The sequence below is a fragment of the Podarcis tiliguerta genome (assembly GCF_965153285.1).
Source record: "Podarcis tiliguerta genome assembly, chromosome: 8".
In the NCBI taxonomy this organism is placed as follows: Eukaryota; Metazoa; Chordata; class Lepidosauria; order Squamata; family Lacertidae; genus Podarcis; species Podarcis tiliguerta.
The window spans coordinates 8741291-8763436 of record NC_139541.1 but is presented as its reverse complement, the minus strand read 5'-3'; the positions used below and the strand labels follow the sequence as shown (position 1 = coordinate 8763436).

Genomic DNA, 22146 nt, shown 5'->3' with positions numbered 1-22146 from the left:
CGTCAGATGTCAGTTAAAGATAGGATAGCTGCTTATTTCCTTCACATCTGAAGGGAGGGTGTTCCACAGGGTGGGCGCCACTACCGAGAAGGCCCTCTGTCTGGTTCCCTGTAACCTCACTTCTCGCAATGAGGGAACCACCAGAAGGCCCTCGGCGCTGGATCTCAGTGTCCGGGCTGAACGATGGGGGTGGAGACGCTCCTTCAGGTATACAGGACCGAGGTCGTTTAGGGCTTTAAAGGTCAGCACCAACACTTTGAATTGTGTTCGGAAACGTACTGGGAGCCAATGCAGATCTCTCAGGACCGGTGTTATGTGGTCCTGGCAGCCACTCCCACTCTCCAGTCTAGCTGCCACATTCTGGATTAAATGCAGTTTCCGGGTCACCTTCAAAGGTAGCCCCACATGGAGCGCATTGCAGTAGTCCAAGCGGGAGATAATTAGAGCATGCACCACTCTGGTGAGACAGTCTGTGGGCAGATAGGGTCTCAGCCTGCATACCAGGTGGAGCTGGTAGACAGCTGCCCTGGACACAGAATTAACCTGTGCCTCCATGGACAGCTGAGAGTCCAAAATGACTCCCAGGCTGCACACCTGGTCCTTCAGGGGCACAGTTACCCCATTCAGGACTAGGGAATCCCCCACACCCGCCCGCCCCCTGTCCCCCAAAAACGGTACTTCTGTCTTGTCAGGATTCAACCTCAATCAGTTCATTATAAAATCAGTTCAAATCAAATTAATGGCAACCATTGGGCTACAGTTCTGTGAGGATTGCCAAGGGAGGGGGTCAGGCTGTGCCCTGGCCAAAGGCCTGGTGGAACAGCTCTGTCTTGCAGGCCCTGCGGAAAGATGTCAAGTACCGCAGGGCCCTAGTCTCTTGTGACAGAGCGTTCCACCAGATCGGAGCCGCAGCCGAGAAAGCCCTGGCTCTGGTTGAGGCCAGCCTAACCTCCCTGTGGCCCCAGACCTGTTCTGCCTTTTTCCTTCCTTCCTTTCTGCCCACCACCTCCAGCTTACCCCCCACCCCCCCACCCCCCAGGTTGGGGGTCTTGTTACCAGGCAGGTGGGGGAAGGGGCTCGCTGCTTCCTGAGGCTTGCAATGCTTTGAATCGTCCTCCATGCTCAACTCCCCCCCCCCCCCGCCCCGTGTGTGTGATGCATAGCTCCAGCTTGTGGGTGGTCCCCATGGCAACAGAGGCGCCCCCGCAGGTCTCTGGGGTGAGGAGAGCCTGAATCATTAGGGCTCCGGAGGAGGAGAAGGAGGCTGTGCCCTTGGCCCAGCGAGGGGCCACTTTGGCATTAGGGACAGGATTCCTGCTTGCCCTCGGCTGCCTTGCTGCCTGGCAGCGATGGGCATCGTGCCTCCTCCGTTGTTCGAGGCAGATGAGCTGGTGGGCATCCCGTGAAACCGTTTGGGATTGAGAAAGAAAGGGGTTTCTGCACACAGCACAGACTTGAACTGTGGATGGCTGCCAAACCCAGTAAAGGTAAAGGTAAAGGGACCCCTGACCATTAGGTCCAGTTGTGGACGACTCTGGGGTTGAGGCGCTCATCTCGCTCTATAGGCCGAGGGAGTCGGCGTTTGTCCACAGACAGCTTCCGGGTCATGAGGCCAGCATAGAATAGAATTATAGAATCATAGAATCATAGAGTTGGAAGAGACCACAAGGGCCATCGAGTCCAACCCCCTGCCAAGCAGGAAACACCATCAGAGCACTCCTGACATATGGTTGTCAAGCCTCTGCTTAAAGACCTCCAAAGAAGGAGACTCCACCACACTCCTTGGCAGCAAATTCCACTGTCAAACAGCTCTTACTGTCAGGAAGTTCTTCCTAAGGTTTAGGTGGAATCTTCTTTCTTGTAGTTTGGATCCATTGCTCCGTGTCCGCTTCTCTGGAGCAGCAGAAAACAACCTTTCTCCCTCCTCTATGTGACATCCTTTTATATATTTGAACATGGCTATCATATCACCCCTTAACCTCCTTCTCTCCAGGCTAAACATGCCCAGCTCCCTTAGCCGTTCCTCATAAGGCATCGTTTCCAGGCCTTTGACCATTTTGTTTGCCCTCCTCTGGACACGTTCCAGTTTGTCAGTGTCCTTCTTGAACTGTGGTGCCCAGAACTGGACACAGTACTCCAGGTGAGGTCTGACCAGAGCAGAATACAGTGGCACTATTACTTCCCTTGATCTAGATGCTATACTCCTATTGATGCAGCCCTATAGCATGACTAAGCCGTTTCTGGCGAACCAGAGCAGCACACGGAAACACCGTTTACCTTCCCGCCAGAGCGGTACCTATTTATCTACTTGCACTTTGACATGCTTTCGAATTGCTAGGTTGGCAGGAGCAGGGACTGAGCAACGGGAGCTCACCCCGTCGCAGGGATTCGAACCGTCGACCTTCTGATCGGCAAGCCCTAGTCTCTGTGGTTTAGACCACAGTGCCACCCGCGTCCCAGAGAATTGCCCAAATCCACGTAAGGCTATCAGTAGCTACTGGGAGGTACTGATGCTTCTGAAGAACACTCGCTGGGAGCTGCAGAAGGAACGACTGTTGCTGTTGCCCTGAAGGTCCTGCTTGCGGGTTTGGGCAATTCGCAGGGTTTGGCCCCTGTGAAAACATGAAGCTGGACCAGATGGGCCCTTGGCCTGATCCAGCAGGTTCCTCTGATGTTCTTAGCATCTTTTCTTCCGTGCGCTTGGCATTTATCCTGCAAGGGTGGTGGGGAGTGCAGAGCAGGAAATTCATAGAATCATAGAGTTGGAAGGGACCCCGAGGTTCATCTAGTCCAACCCCCTGCAATGCAGGAATCTCAACTAAAGCAGCCATGGCTATCCGACCTCTGCTTAAAAATCTCCAAGGAAGGATAGTCCATTGCTCCGTGTCCGCTTCTCTGGAGCAGCAGAAAACAACCTTTCTCCCTCCTCTATGTGACGTCCTTTTATATATTTGAACATGGCTATCATATCACCCCTTAACCTCCTCTTCTCCAGGCTAAACATGCCCAGCTCCCTTAGCCGTTCCTCATAAGGCATCGTTTCCAGGCCTTTGACCACTTTGGTTGCCCTCCTCTGGACACGTTCCAGCTTGTCAACGTCCTTCTTAAACTGTGGCGCCCTGAACTGCACACAGTATTCTAGGTGTGATCTGACAAAGGCAGAAAAAAGTGGTACTTTTACTTCCCTTGATCTGGACACTAGACTTTTGTTGATGCAGCCTAGAATAGCATTCACCTTTTTTGCTGCTGCATCACACTGTTGCCTCATGTCAAGCTTGTGGTCCACTAAAACCCCTAAATCTTTTTCACAAGTACTACTAGTAAGTGTCCCCCATCTTACATTTGTGTGTCTGGTTCTTCTTACTGAAGAGCAGAACCTTAAATTTGGCCCTATTGAAATTCATTTTGAATTTCATTTTGAAATATTCCCAATTCTGTCTTCAGATGCATTGGCTACCCCTCCCCGTTTGGTGTCATCTGAAAATTTGATAAGCATCCCCTCAATTTCTTCATCCAAGTCATTTCTAAAGACGTTGAGCAACAACAGGCCCAGGACAGAAGCCTGCTAACTTTTCCCCCAGGATGACGAGGAACCATTAATGAGTATTCTTTGTTTTTGGTCACTCAACCAGCTACAAACCCACCTAATAGTTATCTCACCCGGTCCATATTTTACCAGCTTCTCTGCAATAATACCATGGGGGACTTTGTCAAACACCTTACTGAAATCAAGATACACTATGTCCACTGCATTCCTCTGAACCACCAAGTTTGTAACTCCATCAAAAAAAGAAATGAGATTCGTGTGGCATGTCTTCTTTTTGATAAACCCAAATTATAATTTTAAAAACCGGAGTGTGTGTGTGTCAGAGGGTGTACCACTTCAGGGCCTGCCTGCCTGCCTGATGCCCATCTCCAAATCCTTGTTTTAGACCAGGGGTCAGCAACCCTTTTCAGCAGAGGGCTGGTCCACTGTCCCTGAGACCATGTTGTTGGCCAGACTATGGGGGGGGGGGTGAACGAATTCCTACACCCCACCAATAACCCTGAGATGCATTTTAAATAAAAGCACACATTCTACTCATGTGAAAACACCAGGCAGGCCCCACAAATAACCCAGAGGTGCATTTTTTATTTTTTATTTTTAAAACACACAGTACTTTTATTCTGCTGGAAAGGCAGTTGTGATTACTTCAGAAAGCAGTTTTGTGGTCTTAAAAGTGACAGTCCTGATGTTTTAAATGTTAAAGCTTTCTCCACAACCACATGTTCCTTTGATGTTTTGGTTATCGAAAACAAATTCACTGGATAGTTTGTCTTCTATATAGTCCATTTCAGTTCCTAGAAGTGTGAGTTGTGCTTTCTTTTCGATAAACACTCTAACACCATCCTGTAGTACTTTCTCATTAGAGTCCCCCTTTGATTTTGTGTATTCTAGTGTATAAGAAAGCCCATTACAGCCTCTTGTACGGACACCAACTTTAACACCTACATGGTCAGGTTTGTCTTTAAGCAGTTGTTTCATCTTCTGCACAGCAGATGGGGTCAGTGTAAGGGCGGCTCTAGTGGCCTGAACCTTCCTTTTGCTCATGGCCAGCTGAACGGTGGCTCTGACCATGGAAGAGGCCATCTCTCCCACTCCACCCTTTCAGCCCCGTCCTCCGAGGTTGTCCATGGACATGGTGCATGGAGCGACACAAGAGATGCATTTTAAATAAAAACCACATCCTACTCATGCTGGTAGCTTCGAGAACACTATCCAACCATCTCGTCCTCTGCCGTCCCCTTCTCCTTGTGCCCAGGGAGTCTTCTCTTTTCATGAGGTGACCAAAGTATTGGAGCCTCAGCTTCAGGATCTGTACTTCCAGTGAGCACTCAGGGCTGATTTCCTTCAGAATGGAGAGGTTTGATCTTCTTGCAGTCCATGGGACTCTCAAGAGTCTCCTCCAGCACCGTAATTCATGAGCATCAATTCTTCGGCATTCAGCCTTCTTTATGGTCCAGCTCTCACTTCCATACATCACTACTGGGAAAACCATAGCTTTAACTATACGGACCTTTGTCGGCAAGGTGATGTCTCTGCTTTTTAAGATGCTGTCTAGGTTTGTCATTGCTTTCCTCCCAAGAAGTAGGCGCCTTTTAATTTCGTGACTGCTGTGATACCTCACCATTTTTCTCCAAGGAACTCAACGTGGAGTAGATGGTTCTCCCCTCCCCTTGTCATTTAATCCCCAGGCGACTCCCTGGAAAGACTCCCTGGAAAAGACCCTGATGTTGGGAAAGATGGAGGGCACAAGGAGAAGGGGACAACAGAGGACGAGATGGCTGGACAGTGTTCTCAGAGCTACCAGCATAAGTTTGACCAAGCTGTGGGAGGCAGTGGAAGACAGGAGTGCCTAGCGTGCTCTGGTCCAGGGGGTCACAAAGAGGCAGACACGACTAAACCACTAAACAACTCATGTAAAAACACACTGATTCCCGGACTGTCCGCAGGCCAGATTTAGAAGGTGATTGGGCCGCATTTGGCCCACAGGCCTTAGGTTGCCTACCCCTGTTTTAGACTCAGTTTCCCTCCTTTTTGAAATGGGGAGAGAGTGCTGTTCTTTCAGTGCTCCATCCCTGCAAGGAAGAGGAGCAGGAGCAGGAGGCAGCCTCTGCAGAGACCCAAAGGCTTGCTTCTCTTCTCCCTTCCTCCCTCCCGCCTCTGAGATGCAAATGAGGCACACAGAGAGGTGAAAGGGCTCCTTGTCTGGGGCTCCGAGAGCGGCTGCCAATGTCAATGGAGCAGAGTCCTTCGGCAAAGGAAGTGCCTGCCTGGAATCTCCCCCCCCCTCCACCTTCCTCCTCTGGGAGAGTGGGGGGCTGGGGGGGGGGAATAGGCTCATGTGAAAACCACCAGCAGAAACGCAGGGAGGAATCCCAGCCCCAGCCCCTGCCGCCTTAGCAAAGTGGCTTCCCCAGGGCACAAGCCTGGGCAGTGTGTTTGGAGGTCCTGGGCTGCCCAGACGACAGGACTCACTGGTGGGTTGCAAAAGAAAGCAGCGCAATATGTTTGGTACCATCCTGGCAGCAGGAGTCGCGGGAAGGAGGCGTACAAGGCGCCATCCAACCACCTTAGGGACCCCCTCCAGATTTGTGCGGGTTTTGCTCTCAAGCCTTCTTTTCTCTCAAAGATATTTATTGCGTAAGGCAGCAGAGGTTTATTTTATATATATATATAGATTTCTTTATTTGGCTTTTCAAATAAAAATTTTACAATCACAAATACGCAGCGTACAACATAAAAACAAGATTCCACAGAATCTCCCGGACTTCCCTCCTCCCCTTTGTGGGTCCTGTTATGAATCATTTCCTCCTTCGTCTTTCATAATACAGTGGTGCCTCGCAAGACGAAATTAATTCGTTCTGCGAGTTTTTTCGTTCTACGAGTTTTTTCGTTTTGCGAAGCACCACTGCGTATTGACGTTTTCCCGTAGGAATGCATTGGCGGTTTTTAAAAAAAGGCGCAAGATGTTTCGTCTTGCGAAGCAAGCCCATAGGGAAATCCGTCTTGCGAAGCAACTCAGAAAACGAAAAACTATTTCGTCTTGTGAGTTTTTCGTTTTCCGAGGCATTCGTCTTGCGAGGTACCACTGTAATCAAAATCTTTTATATCTCCATTATATCCAAAATTCACCATTAATCTGCAAGTGTTATTCCAATGCTACTAACAATTATAACTGTTTACAGTGGTTTTTAAGGTAAATTATAAATATTCCTCATTCCTTATTAAAACTTTGGTCTTCCCGATTTCTGATTTTTCCGGTCATTTTTGCCATTTTGGCATAATCCATCATCTTGATCTGCCATTCTTCTCTGGTCAGGACTTTGTCCTCTTTCCATCTCTGGGCTAGCGGAGGTTTAGGGTCAGAGTTTTCCTTCTCCACCCGCCCCTCACTTGGCATGTTCCCTTAACACTCCGTACACCTTCCCCAGGATTTGAATCTGTGTTTCCTTAGAACCCAGCTTGCCTTTGTTCCAAGCTGGGGAGAGCTCAGAGCAGCTGCTTGGCATGCAGAAGGCCCAGGGCTCAATCCCCTGGGAGAGACTTCCCAACTTGAAATCTTGGAGAGCCTTTGCTGCCGGTCTGTGTAGGCAGCACTGAGCTAGATGGACCAATCTCCTGTCTCAGTCTAAGGCAGCTTCCTGCTTAAACCATCCCTTCAGAACCATGAGGACTGGGATCTTGATTCATTTTTTAAGGGAAGGACTGCAGCTGCATGGTAGAGCCCTTGCTGCGCCTGCAGAAGGAAGGCCCCAGGTTCAGTCCCCGCTGGCAGCATCTCGTGCCTGAATCCCTGGAGAGCCATTGCTGGTGCGAGGCAAGACCTGCCACTGGGCATTGGCCTAATCAGCACTGGCACAACACCGACATCTCTGTGAAACAGAAGATTTAAGAAATGGGTCCTCAAATGCATGTTTGTTTGGGCTCAAAGAAAGGTGGAAGACTCCTATTATTTAAGACAATATTGCCCTGGAAGATCCGACTGTGCACAAAACACCTTCCTATGTTTGTCTCTGGAGGGCGGCTTTGCTTGCTGGGTGGTGAGGGAGGCACTCGGCGCATGCTCAGAGGGCCATGCCCACCATGGCTCCATTTGTGCTGGGCTAAAGAATCCCAAGATTTGAAAGAGATTCTGGCCCTGGCATGTGAGGGAATCAACTCCACTCTGAGAAGAGGGGGAAATGAGAGAAGGAGGGGGTGATCTTGGGCTATCCTCATGAGACACCCCCCCCCCTCAAGGACCTCAGAGTCTATTGAGGATCTCCTGTCCTCACTTTCCCCATATCAATTAAAGGATCAATTAACTGGTTAAAAGAGCACGCTTAATTTTCTCTAATTAACTTGCTTTGATGGCCTTAATTGCAAATACAGACGAGGTGGTTGGGGGGGAGAGGAGGGGGAGAGAAGGAGAGGATTATTATTATTTCCTCAGTTCCGCTTTCAGAGTTATGGCTGGAGGCTGTGTGTGTGTGTGTGTCCTGGGTATCTGAGAGATCTTGGATTCCTTAAGAGAGAATGAAAATCTGTACCTTGAAGAATCATAGAATTGCACCATTAATTACCGATAAAACAGAAACAGCTTAAAACATGGAGGAAAGACAAGCATTAGAAAGCAATCGAACCCTAATAAAATCAAAGCACACAAACATATATCAGACTTATTCAAAAATACAGAGAATCACAATAGGAACACAGCAGCCTTTCCTTAAAACACAGTTGTAGAGTTGGAAAGGGGACCCAATGGATTATCTGGTCCAACCTTATTGTAATTTTAGGCCTTTAGGCCAAGCATTGCCTTGTTTTATATGTTTGTGTGTGTTTATACACAGACACACAAAACAACAACAACAACATATAAACACACAGAATTATGCATTTGCAGCTTACAAGCATGGAAAGAAAATAAAGTCCCAACCAATCGCTTTTCCATTATTGCATCCATCAAAACTTATTTAACATTGTTGAATTTATCTTAATGGAAAGAAGATAAAGTCCCTACCAGAGAAGAATGGCAGATTAAGTTGATGGATTATGCCAAAATGGCTAAAATGACCGGAAGAATCAGAAATCAGGAAGACTGAAATTTTAATAAGGAATGGGGGAGAATTTATGATTTATCTTAAAAACCACTGCAAACCGTTAAAATCGTTAGTAGCACTGGAATAACACTTGTAGATTAATGGTGAATTTTGGACATAATGGAGATGTAAAGGTTTGGATTATTATAAAAGATGCAGGAGGAAAGGACTTAATAATAGGACCCACAAAGGGGAGGAGGGAAATCCAAGGAGGTGCCTTGGAATCTTGTTTTTATGTTGTATACGTGATTGTAAAACTTTGATTTGAAAAAGCAAATAAATTAATAATAACAATAATAATACTTCTGAATGGAACAAAAGACCCCCAAACTATAAGCATTTAAATAAAACAATTTCTTAATGCCAAATGATAAATTTTGAGAAATGATGGGAGATCCTCTTCGCTTCCTTCTCCTCCGCCCTCTTCTTCGCCGCTGTGAAACTTTGCCTTCTCCAGATGTGAGTCCTGGAGGGAGAAGCTCTTTTTTCCTCTTTGGAGGTGAGGGGAATCCTAGCAGCGATGCGCCTCCCCTCCACCTTCCAGACTCCCTCTCTCCTCCCATTCATCCCCCTCAAGTGTAGGCCAGTTGCCATGGCGACCCCAGTGGTCCAGGCCCCAGCCAGCCAGCTTCCCTCGCTGCCTCCCTCCCCCCATCTCTCTTACACACGCGCGCGCACACACACACACACACACCCGGGAAGGGTTGCATCCGGCTGCAGGGACCTGCCTCTCCTCCGGCAGCACCTGGCTCCACGCCCAAAGAGTACACACAGCGCAGCAGATCCCAGCAGATCCGCCAGGCGGGCAGGGGAGAGCCCCTGGAAGGCTTGCAGCGCTGGCTTCCCTCCTCTCCCCGCCGGGCTCCTGCGAGCAAGGAGGCGGAAGGGAGCTTTCGCCATGGAAGCTGCCCATCCCGCGGCAGAGGCACAGAGCCTCCAGCGCCCCGGGCCGGGTGTGGGCAGGATCTGAACCCGAGACCCACGAAGCAGCAGGAGAAGGAGGAGGAAGGCTGATGGCCGAGTGGCAAGCCCTCCCGGGGACCCCCGGGCTGCCCCCTCCTCGGAGGAGGGAATCCGTAGAGGATGGCTGGAGCGTGAGTTAACCCCGCTTTGGGTGCTGTCTCTTGACTTTAGGGGGTGGTGGCTGCCACAGCCTCGGGGGGTCTGGGGGTCCCTGCTGCTGCTGACCCTTGACTTAGGGGAGCAAAGAGGAGGCCATAAAGGTGGGGGGGGGGAGCTGGTGGGGGGAGGCAGGAAATGTACAGGAGTTTGGTGGTGGTAGAGCGAGCAAGGGGCTCTGTCTGGTGTTAGTCCTACTCAGAGTAGACCCACAGGGTTTCCCACTGGGTGGCCGCAGTGAGGGCAGGGTGCTGGGCGTGATCCGGCTCTTCTTGCATTTCCATGGAACTTCCAAGTCCAGAAGCAGTCTATCGGGATTCCTAGGTTCTTAAGGGGAATTTGGCGAGAATGCTGGACTAGATGAGCCTGTTTTCACTCATTCAAGTGGATGTGCAGGGCCGTTGATTTCAGCGGGTCTACTCGGAGTAGCCAGATCCAGGGCAGGCGGAGTGTTTTTTTTTGCAAATTCAGAAAGCAGAGTTGTCTTCCCGGGTCCCTCTCTCTTTCTCCCCTGCCAAGCGCTGACCTCCTTCCAAGAAAAGTCATTAAGCCAGCCTTGTGAGGAGAGAGCCTGTTAACCCTTTGTGCGCTGCGCTTCTGGGCTCTCTCACCTGCTGCTGCTATGTGCGGGGGGGGGGGCGGGGGAAGGCGACACTGATCTTCTCCTGGGTCCTGGTGAAGCAGCCATGTTTCACAGGCACGGGGTATGCCCAGGACACTGCAGATCTGACAGCTGGGGGGGGGGTGAAGGAGGTACAGCTCTTCTCTTGAACCCTATCTCTGCCGCTGCTGTGGATTCGCTACATAGACCCTCTCTCAGACTCAGTGCCACCTCTGTGAAATGGGAAGAAGGCCAGCCTACCCTGCGGGGTTGTTGTGAAGGACCGTTAAGATCCTTGCCAGGGTTGGTGTTAGGGGATGGTCTGAACCCTTGGGGTGTTTTTCTGGTTCACGGACATTGACTGGGCCCAGATCCACTAACCCTCTGGCCCCCGGTGATGCTCAGACGCACCCCCCACCACCTTAAAGTTTCCCTGGATGACCTGGGGGCCAGTCACTGCCTCTCTCAGCCTAACCTACCTCGGAGGGTTGTTGTGGGAAATTGCCCACAGTCTTTTGAATACCCCTGATTCTTGCATCGTTTTCAAGTGCCTGTTTAAAAGTGGATCTTGCCAACTCTCAGGCTGTGTTTAAAGCCTCTTTTTTTGGGGGGGGGGGACAGGGTTTATTTTTTTGGGGGGGTGACTATTTCTGACCCCTTCCATGCAGCCAACCATCACCCACTATTTGCTTTCTCCCCGATCTCTTGCAGAACACAGAGCTGTTTGAAATGATTGAGAAGATGCAGGTGAGTCAAATTTACCTGGCAAGACCTGCCTGGACTTGCACCCGGGTCTGACAGAGGTAGACCGGAGGGTGACCAGACACTCAGGGCAGTCTAGGGGGAATGTGGGCAGGACAGGGTCTAAGGTGCTTTTAGGACAGGGTGATCTTTGGGCTAGAAGCAAGGAAGGCAGGGCAGGGAGAGGCAGCTTTCAAGAATGGCCTTCCCCAATTTGGCAGGGTTTGTGTGTGTCTGTTTTGGATTGCAGCCCTCAGCAGACAGCGCAGGAGATGGTCAGGACTCTGCACTTGTAGAGTCGGAAGGGTCCCCTAGCGGTCATCTAGTCCAACCCCATGCAGTGCTGGAATCGCAGCTCAAGAATCCCTGATAGGTGGCCATCCGACCTCCGCAGGGCCTGTAAGACAGAGCTATTCCACCTGGCTTTCAATTTGAACTTAGCCTGATCTTTTATTCCCCTTCCTTCCCTCCCACTCCCCTTTTTATGAAGATTACCCACTACTAATTCTCACCTGGTCTCCTCTTTGGCCCAAATAGGACTAATTTAGCCAGCTAGCCCTGGTGATCATCTAATGTTTATTGGATGGAGTTCCCCCCTAAATTTATTTTTGAATTCTTTTTTGAATTATTGTTATTCCCGTTTTATACTGTATTTAATGCTGGTTTTGTTGCGTCAGTTAAGTGTTTTAAATTTGTTGTTAGCCGCCCTGAGCCTGGTTTTCTGAACCGGGAAGGGAGGGGTGTAAATAAAAAATTATTATTATTATTATTATTTATTAAAAACTTCCAAGGAAGGAGAGACCACTGTCTCCCGAGAGAGTCCGTTCCACCGCAGGGGTGTGCGCATATGTGCGTGTGCAAAAAAATGCATCTCTTTGTTCTACGTGATGCAAATTTATACAATTAGTCATTGCACGAAGACGGTGGATTTATCTAAAGTGTCTTCTGTGGAAGCTGAATGATAGAAGATTCCAGACAAATGAAAGTCCTCCTTCGTGCAGTGCATCGTTAAACTGTGGAACTCCCTCCCACTGGAGTGATGGCTGCCAACCTGGATGGCTTTAAAAAGGAGAATTAGACAGATTCACTAGCCTTGACGGCTATGCTCTGCCAGTGGCGTAGCGTGGGGGGTGCAAGGGGGGCCGGCCGCACCGGGCGCAACATCTGGGGGGGAGGGTTAGGGGGCGCAAATCCACGGGTTAGGGGGTGCAAATTACTTGCCTTGCCCCGGGTGCTGACAACCCACGCTACGCCACTGTGCTCTGCCTCCTTGCTGGAAACCACAGAAGGAAGGGTGCTGTGATGCTCAGACCCTGCTTAAAGGATTCCCATAATATGCACCAGGTTGGCCGCTGTGGAATTAGGATGCTGAACCAGAGGAGCCGCACCTTTCAGCCTGATCCAGGAGGCTCTTCTTACATAAGCTGCTCTGGGAAATTCTTTCACAACAAAGCACCAAATGACTCACAGGAGCCTGGCTGGTTGTGGGGCAGGACAGGCTGGGGGGCCGGTTGGGAGACGGCTTTGGTATTGCTCAGTAAACAGAAGAAAGGACCCCAGATCTGTGCATGTGTGAGAGAAAGAATCTACAGTTGCAAAGGGAACAGACCCCACCCTCCGCCCACCACCTTTTCAGGGATTCAATCTGCAGGAAAAAGTGGTGTTGGAAGATTCTTGGCCGCCTTGAAATCGCAGCTTCCTGGAAACTGTCGCTGAGGCATTGGGGGACCCGCGCTCTGTGTATGCTCAGAGGGGATTTTCAGAGAGCTGAGAGAGAGGCGATCCTTGACGTTGCTTCTAGGCCTGAAATGTGGAGCAGCTTTGACCTGACCCCCCCCCCCCAAATGCCACAGACCTGGCTGTCTTTAAAAGCAGGGAAATGGGCAAGCGGCTTTAATTCCACATACAGAAGCGTCCTCTCAGAACCGCCTCTCTGTCAACACACTCCTTTGTCCTGCAAACATCATTGTCCCGTTCCGCCTTGCCTGTCCTTGTGCCAAGCAGGATGTGTCGGTTCTTCCCTCCCCCCACCTGTTCTCCAAAGCAAAGGTGCTCTTGGCTTGCATCCCAGGGGGCGACCATGGCCAGGTCTTGACTCTGACCCATCCATGTCTCTTTCAGGGCAGCAGGATGGATGAACAGAGATGCTCCTTCCCTCCTCCGCTGAAGGTATGTCCCTCTTTCCCTCCTCCTCTCGGGTACCCGTTGGGCGTTGGGGAGGAGAGGGCAGCCCCAGGCAACCCGGGCCTTCCTGAGTGCTGCCCCCCATCTGCTGGGAAATGGGGTCTTGCAGCCTGGAACGGGGGGGCGTTTCTGCAGTGGGTATCCTTTAATAGGCCAGCCTTCCTTTTAGCTTGGATTTTGGGGGCTCCAGCCTGTGCTTCTGCCAAGCTCTGCATGACTGGCAGAGACCCCTCTGTCCCCTTCCCCTCTCAACTCTGGGAGGTCCCTCCAGCCAGGAAATGTTTGCAAGCCGCTGTGTGGGGCTGTCACCCGGTGCCCCAGAGAGATCTGTCTTGCCTCGGATACTTCCAAGGAGTGGGGCTGCGGTTGTATCGCCTTCAGGCTTAGAGCCTGCACTGCACACTGGCAACATCTTCAGGCAGGGCTGCCTGAAATCCTGGAGTGCTGCTGCCGGTCAAGGTAGGCAACACTGAGCCAGATGGCCTAGTGGTCATAAGGCATGTCCTTATTTAAATCAGAAACATGAGAATCTTACTTTGTGGGGAGAGATGCTGCCAGCCAGTGTTGGCATTGCTGAGCTAGATGGACCCACGGGTCTGTCTTGGCATTAAGGCTGCTGCTTCCGTTCTGGCATCCTGTTCTCCCCACCCCTGCAACCCCCCCCCCACACATGGCCTGTGACTTTTACTCTAGGTAGAGCCCAGCTGGTACCTCATTCTACCTAGTTTCACCTCCCGATCCTTGCGGAAAACCCATGTGGCACAAGTCAAGGTGCCCAGCACCCATCCATGTGGCTGGCAGCCTTTGAGGCTTCCTTCAAATTGTGCAAGGAGCCGTTTCGGTGAATTTTTACACAGACGTGCCCGCCCTTGTTTCTCCTTTCCCACAAGTTGGTTAACCCGACTCTACTTTGTGTTTTGCAGACTGAAGAGGACTACATCCCCTATCCCAGCGTCCACGAGGTAAGGAGCAGGGCGGTGTCGCAGGGAGAGAGGGAGGTTTGTCTTCGGTGGGCTGTGGTGGTTCTTCCACAGGCAGGAGCAGTCTACCTCTGGAAGGGCGGTTGCTTGGAGCAAGCAGAAATAAGTGGGCACGTGGAAGCCGTCTCCTTTGTACCCGGAAGCATTGAGTTGGAGTTGGCCGCTTCTGGAAAGTGATGTGTTCTACCCAGCTCAGTTTGGCTCGGAGTAGATTTTGAAGGAACGTTCCTACATTAGTGATGGCCCTGGAGTCTACTCTGAGTCATACTGGTGCCAGATGCTGCCCAGTAAGTGGGGCCATAGCTGTCAACTGTCCCTTATTTGGCGGGAAACTCCCTTATCCCAGCACCGTGTCCCGCTGCTGTCCCTTATTGATGATGTCCCTCATATTTCCCGGGTTTCAAAGGAAGCAGCTCGTCTCCCTCCCTCCCTGCCGGCCAGGGAGGAGGGAGGCTCCAACTGTGTTGCTTGGCTGCGTTGCTCACCCAATAAGAAGTCTAAGAACGATTGGGGGGTGGAGCTTGCATGCCTTGTGCCAATCAAATCGGCCGCGTTGCCTGGGGACTTGCCTTTGCTCAGCGCTTTCCAGTGAAGAGGTGATGGTGGTTTTCCTTGCTGCATCCCCTTTGCCGGGTTGCTGCGCTGTGGGAACCACCGCTTGAGGCTTCATTTGGCTGCTGGCTGGGATTTCTGCCTTTGGCTCGGAGGGGCTCAGAAGTTGAACATACCTGTGCTTGGAAAATCCCTTATTTTGGCTGCTGATCCCTTATTTTCGAGGCTACTGGTCCCTTATTTTCAAATCTGTAAGTTGACAGCTATGAGTGGGGCTTTGGTCTGAAGCAACGGTGGCTCGCTGTGACTTGTCTGCAAAGGATTTTGAGGATAAAATTGCTTGCATCCACCAGCATCTTGACTTGGGATCTTGTTGCAGCAGATGAATCTCATGGGGTGTCCAGAGCACAGTCTAGTAGTCCAGTTGTGTTGGATGAGGTGATTAACGCCTCCTTGCGAGAGGAGGTGGTCAAGGAACTCTTCCATCAACGTCGGCTGGAGGCCCAGCTGTGCCCCTGTCTGGACAGGGATAGCCTAACTTTCTAGGTTAGATTGCTGCAAGGTGTTAGACATGGGGCTGCCTCTGAACACCGGAAACTTCAGCGGGTGCAGAAATCAGCAGCCATTTGGCTCACCAGGGCAAGACAGTTTGACAGTATAAGTCCAATCCTGGGGAACTGCACTGTTTGCCAATTAGCATCTGGTCCCAATTCAAACTGCTTTGAATGGCTCCGGACTGCAATACCTTTCTCCATATGAACCAACCCAAACCCTGCGATCATCATCTGAGGCCCTTCTCAGGGCTAGAAGGTGGAAACACAAGAAAGGGGCCTTTTCTGTGGTGGCTCCCATTTGCGGAATGCTCTCCCCAGGGAGTTATGTTGCAAACTGCACTGTGATCCTCAGATGAAGGGTGGTACAGAAAAGTAATTTAAAAAATTAAATTAAATAAAGAGGCACTTGAGAGCAGTGGCGTAGCGTGGGTTGTCAGCACCCGGGGCAAGGCAAGTAATTTGCGCCCCCTAACCTGTGGATTTGCGCTCCCTAACCCGTGGATTTGCGCCCCCTAACCCTAACCCCCAGATGTTGCGCCCAGTGCGGCTGGCCCCCCCTGCACCCCCCACGCTACGCCACTGCTTGAGAGGCAAACCCCCAACGGACCATTCCTGGTTATCTCCAGGCACCTCGATCTTCTCTCACCCCTCTTCCAGGTTCTGGGCCGAGAGGGCCCCTTCCCCCTCATCTTGCTGCCCCAGTTTGGGGGCTACTGGATCGAAGGCACCAACCACGAGCTGTCGAGCATCCCTGAGACAGAGCTGCTCCAGTCCCCGACCTGCAAGGTGAAGTTGGAGAGCAACCACACAGCCCGGCTCTACCGGAAGCACTTCCTGGGCAAGGCAAGTCTGTGCCCCCTCTGCAGGTGACGACGCCCTCCCTAACTCCTTATGGTTCCCACCCGCTTCCTTGACAAAATGCCTGAGCAGTTCCGATTGGCCAGTTTCCATTCCGTTCTAAGCTGCACACACACACACACCATGCATTTAAAGCATGTGACTCCCCACTCCCTGCCCACCAAATAATAACAACAGCAGCAGCAGCACTAACAATAACAATAATAATAACTTATACCCGCCTATCTGGCTGGGCCTCCCCAGCCACTCTGGGCGGCTTCCAACAGAATATTAAAAGCACAATAGAACATCAAACGTCAAAAGCATCCCTAAACAGGGCTGCCTTCAGATGTCTTCTAAAAGTCAGATAGTTGTTTATTTCCTTGACATCTGGTGGAAGGGCGTTCCACAGGGAGGGCGCCACTACCGAGAAGGCCCTCTGCCTGGTTCCCTGTAGCTTCACTTCTCGCTGTGAGGGAACTGCCAGAAGGCCCTCAGAGCTGGACCTCAGTGTCCGGGCTGAACGATGGGGGTGGAGACGTTCCTTCAGGTATACTGGACCGAGGCCGTTTAGGGCTTTCAAGATCAGCACCAACACTTTGAATTGCGCTTGGAAATCATTTTGTTAAAGATGCTAGTAATTGTAGCCTGATGAGGGGGTGAACTACATAACCCAAGGTTTTTATTTATTTCATGTTGTTTATTGCCACAATTCACCCTAAGGTCCCAGGGCGGGTTTAATACAAAAAAACCACACAATTCAAAGCAACTTGCAGTTATAAAACCAAAGGGGCCCTAAATACCATTTGATTGTAAAATAATAATAATTCAAAGCAGTTTACAAAGAAAATAAAACATTAAAAAGGCCTGGAAACGATGCCTTATGAGGAACGGCTAAGGGAGCTGGGCATGTTTAGCCTGGAGAAGAGGAGGTTAAGGGGTGATATGATAGCCATGTTCAAATATATAAAAGGATGTCACATAGAGGAGGGAGAAAGGTTGTTTTCTGCTGCTCCAGAGAAGCGGACACGGAGCAATGGATCCAAACTACAAGAAAGAAGATTCCACCTAAACATTAGGAAGAACTTCCTGACAGTAAGAGCTGTTCGACAGTGGAATTTGCTGCCAAGGAGTGTGGTGGAGTCTCCTTCTTTGGAGGTCTTTAAGCAGAGGCTTGACAACCATATGTCAGGAGTGCTCTGATGGTGTTTCCTGCTTGGCAGGGGGTTGGACTCGATGGCCCTTGTGGTCTCTTCCAACTCTATGATTCTATGATTCTATGAATTAAAAAAAAGATTTAAAACTTTTTCAAAAATTAAAATCAGCAGTATATTAAGAACAGGTTAAAACACACATCAACATTCTACATGCCTGGACAGACTTTGCCTAAACTAAAAGGTTTTTAGCAGGTGTCAAAAAGAGCACAGTGAAGGCGGTTTCCTGGTGTCATCAGGCAGGGAGTTCCAACGTTTTTGCACTGTCATACTGAAAGATTGATTCCAGCTTGCAAGCTTAAGTCAGGTGGTCTATAGCGTGTTTGTGGATTTGTGTCCAAAGACAAGGAGACGGTGCATCCTTTGCATTAAATTATATTGATTTTTAATTGTATTTTTATTGCAGCTTTTAGTTTTAGTGTATTTTATTGCATTGCAACTTAAATTCTGGAGTTCAAAATGTTAAATGCAATATATAAGAAATCGAAGGGGGCATTAAAAGCGCAAATATAAATCCTACAACATTTGGCTCAATGGGTTACAGTTGCTATGACATGGTTCGTCAAAACCCTTCATAATTTCCAGGTGGTCCGTGGCCCCTTGGTGTGTGTCCCCAAAGCAGGCAGCGCATAGCAATTGGTTAATCTGTGGGAAAAATAAACAATCCGAGCTAAAAATTCATATCAAGGAAAGATAGCCAGTAACAGAATAAAATAAATTCTTTGATAACCTCTGCATGAACAAACTGACAGCCAGGCGACTGATAAGCGTCAAGGCAGGGAATCTTTAGCATTGAATGAATAAGTTAATGCAAGACATAAACATTTCCATAAATTGACCATTGTTAAGCAGGGAGATTAGGTGCAGAGTCCCACTTGGGGGCCAAAACTAGCTGGGTTGTTTTTTGGGGGGAGCAGGTGGGAGACATCTCAGCTTGGCATCTGGAGCCTTCAGCTAAGGCAGGTGTGGGGAAGCTTTGCTCCTCTGGATGTTGCTGGACTACAAGTCCCATCATCCCTGACCGCTGCCTGGCCTTCCCTAGACCGATGGGAGTATGTCTGGAGGGCAACAGGTTCCCCAGCCCCGAAATAGACCATCACACACCTTCACTGCCCCTGCTACCTCCCTCGGCACTCTGCCTTCTCCTAATGCTCGGAAGGGCAACCTGTGGCCCCCAGATGGTGCCACACTCCATCACCCCTGTTAGCCATACACCTGGAGGACCAAAAGTTGACCACATCAGAGGTGAGGTTTCTCTTCCTAATCCTCTTCCTCCTCCTTCTCCATTCCTGTTCCAGTCCCCTTTCCATCTTCTGTTTGCCAACAAATTGTTTTGGGGGGCTTTCAGGGGCCAGCTGGCAGGCTGGCCGGGGTCATCTTCCTGGCCCAGCAGGTCCGTGGCGACATGGGGGTGAGCTTATGAGGGTTGCCCTCCAAGTGGGAACCCTGCCCTCCTTCTCTGGGCATCGCCAAAGTCCTCTGAGCAGGCTGATTTGCATTCCAACCTGTTGTTTTCCTTCTTTTTTCTTTCCTCTTGGCGGTCCTCGCCAAGCGGGAACTGCTTCGTGTGTGCCAAGGGCGGGGCTCCGGGTTGTGCCAGGGACGGCCTGGGTAGCTTTGTGCCACCCTGGGAGGGCAGAGCGTTTATCGCTCCAATTTCCCCTTTTCCTCCTCTGCTCCAGCAAACACAGGTCCCAAAGTTTAAGGCTGATTAGAAAATGCTCACACTGTCAGAGGCAGTAAATATTCCTGGATATAATAATAATAATAATAATAATAATAATAATAATAATATACTACTAATAATAATATAATATAATATAATAATAATAATAATAATATAATATAATAGTAATAATATACTACTACTACTAGAGGGATGTGGGTGGCGCTGTGGGTTAAACCACAGAGCCTAGGGCTTGCCGATCAGAAGGTCGGCGGTTTGAATCCCCGCGACTGGGTGAGCTTCCGTTGCTCGGTCCCTGCTCCTGCCAACCTAGCAGTTCGAAAGCACGTCAAAGTGCAAGTAGATGAATAGGTACCGCTCCGGCGGGAAGGTAAACGGCGTTTCCGTGTGCTGCTCTGGTTCGCCAGAAGCGGCTTAGTCATGCTGGCCACATGACCCGGAAGCTGTACACCGGCTCCCTCGGCCAGTAAAGCGAGATGAGTGCCGCAACCCCAGAATCGGCCACGACTGGACCTAATGGTCAGGGGTCCCTTTACCTTTGCCTTTACAGTTGGAAGGGACACCGAGGGTCATCTAGTCCAACTCCTGTGTACCCAGGAAAGATGGCAAGGGGTATAAAGGCAGTACTTCGAGGGGAAGGTATGGGGGTCCCTTGGGAGCTGGTGGACTCTCCTTCCTTCCTTGTTTTTTTAAATAAAGTTTTATTAACACTTTTCACTGTGCAACAAAAGCATCTCCTCTTTTTGTGCTGGTTTTGAACTGTGGAACTCGGAGCCGCAGGACAGGCGCCTGACATCTGGTTGGCTAATAATAATAATAATAATAATAATAATAATAATAATAATAATTTATTATTTATACCCCGCCCATCTGGCTGAGTTTCCCCAGCCACTCTGGGTGGCTTCCAATCAAGTGTTAAAAACAATACAGCATTAAATATTAAAAACTTCCCTAAACAGGGCTGCCTTCAGATGTCAGTTAAAGAGAAGATAGCTGCTTATTTCCATCACATCTGAAGGGAGGGTGTTCCACAGGGCGGGCGCCACTACTGAGAAGGCCCTCTGTCTGGTTCCCTGTAACCTCACTTCTCGCAATGAGGGAACCACCAGAAGACCCTTGGCGCTGGATCTCAGTGTCCGGGCTGAACGATGGGGGTGGAGACGCTCCTTTAGGTATACTGGGCCGAGGCCGTTTAGGGCTTTAAAGGTCAGCACCAACACTTTGAATTGTGTTCGGAAATGTACTGGGAGCCAATGCAGATCTCTCAGGACCGGTGTTATGTGGTCCCGGCGGCCACTCCCAGTCACCAGTCCAGCTGCCACATTCTGGAATAATTGCAGTTTGCGGGTCACCTTCAAAGATAGCCCCATGTAGAGCGCATTGCAGTAGCCCAAGCGGGAGATAACTAGAGAATGCACCACTCTGGCGAGGCAGTCTGTGGGCAGGTAGGGTCTCAGCCTGCGTACCAGATGGAGATGGTAGACAGCCGCCCTGGACACAGAATTAACCTGGGCCTCCATGGACAGCTGTGAGTCCAAAATGACTCCCAGGCTGCGCACCTGGTCCTTCAGGGGCACAGTTACCCCATTCAGGACCAGGGAGTCCCCCACACCCGCCTGCCCCCTGTCTCCCCAAAACAGCACTTCTGTCTTGTCAGGATTCAACCTCAATCTGTTAGCCGCCATCCATCCTCCAACCGCTTCCAGGCACTCACACAGGACCTTCACCACGTCACTGGTTCTGATTTAAAAGAGAGGTAGAGCTGGGTATCATTTGCATACTGATGAACACCCAGCCCAACCCCCCTGATGATCTCCCCAAGCTATATAGATATTAAAAAGCATGGGGGAGAGGACGGAACCCTGAGGCACCGCGGAGCTGGGAGCCTGCATTGCGGGGTTTTTTCCTCCATTCTTATATTCACCTTTTTCCTCCCCACCACCAACCCAGGAGCACTTTAACTACTACTCTGTGGACGCGGCGTTGGGGCACCTCGTCTTCTCCCTCAAGTACGACGTGATTGGAGATCAAGAGCACCTGCGCTTGCTCCTGCGGTGAGTGGGGATAGAGGGGGAGTTGGGACAACCCAAGTCTTGAAACCCAGGACAACTGTTGCTGCTACTGAGAACTGATCTCAATGGACCAGTGGGCAGCTCAGTGGACCAGTGGGCAGCTCCCTGTTTAACTCAGAACTTCATTCGGAATCATGAGGACTAGATTTTTTTAAAAAAGTTTGTTCCCTCCCTCTCTCTCTCTCTTTGTTTCTTTCTGGTGAAACCTATTGGGAAAATAAGAAATCTAGATAACAAATCTTTTTATAAAAGAACGGAAATGGTTTATTTAACAAACAGATAAGAACATTGGCAGGAAATATTTACCACAAAATGGGAAGTCTTTAAAATATACAGTGGTGCCTCGCAATACGAAATTAATTCGTTCTGTGAGTTTTTTCGTTCTACGAGTTTTTTCGTCTTGCGAAGCACCAATGTGTATTGACGGTTTCCCATAGGAATGCATTGGCGTTTTTTAAAAAAAAAGGCACAGGACATTTCGTCTTGTGAAGCAAGCCCATAGGGAAATCTTTCGTCTTGCGAGTTTTTCGTCTTCCGAGGCATTCGTCTTGCGGGGCACCACTGTATTTGAAAAATAGCAATGACAGTTTGAAGTCTGTAGCAGCATTTGAATAACTTCTTTAGGAGTTTTAAATCTGATGGGAAACCTAGGATAGAATAATAGAAATAGAAGTAAGGAGTAGATGGGAAGTCAGCTATATAGGAAAAAGTCATTTTTATGTTAAATGTATTGTGAGTAATATTTAATGTATTGGGGTTGTTGTTATTTGTATTTTCTTCTTTTTTTTTAGTTGTTAGGAGGTGATGGATATTTGTGTATCTTCATATTTTCTTTTTGTATGTGGTGTATTAAAATGAAATAAAAACTTTTAAAAGAAAGAAAAGAAAAGAACATTGGCAGGATTATTGTAATAACCTGAAGCTTTTCATAAGAGTATACATTTAAAGTACCGTAGATGGATAAACGAGCAAATTAAGTCACT

At 49.7% G+C, this 22146-nt stretch overlaps 2 protein-coding genes across 9 annotated transcripts in view; one reads left to right on the top strand and one right to left on the bottom strand.

Moving 5' to 3' along the window:
• Nucleotides 1-22146, top strand: part of RAP1GAP (RAP1 GTPase activating protein) — a 108994-nt gene that overhangs the window by 50368 nt on the left and 36480 nt on the right. For 6 of the 8 annotated variants that reach the window (XM_083453908.1, XM_083453906.1, XM_083453907.1 and 3 more), the window contains exons 4-8: nucleotides 11054-11089; nucleotides 13205-13252; nucleotides 14191-14229; nucleotides 16011-16196; nucleotides 21042-21145. In XM_083453908.1, the coding sequence (XP_083310034.1) occupies nucleotides 11072-11089; nucleotides 13205-13252; nucleotides 14191-14229; nucleotides 16011-16196; nucleotides 21042-21145 (395 nt within the window). In that variant the 5' untranslated portion in view covers nucleotides 11054-11071. Of the gene's footprint in view, nucleotides 1-9306; nucleotides 9717-11053; nucleotides 11090-13204; nucleotides 13253-14190; nucleotides 14230-16010; nucleotides 16197-21041; nucleotides 21146-22146 lie in introns of those variants that run through there. The other 2 variants (XM_083453905.1, XM_083453904.1) reach the window with 2 other exon arrangements.
• Nucleotides 4191-4675, bottom strand: LOC310684082 (iron-sulfur cluster assembly 1 homolog, mitochondrial-like). Its single transcript, XM_083454548.1, has one exon. It carries the CDS (start codon nucleotides 4628-4630, stop codon nucleotides 4238-4240), a length of 393 nt encoding a protein of 130 aa, XP_083310674.1. The 5' UTR covers nucleotides 4631-4675; the 3' UTR covers nucleotides 4191-4237.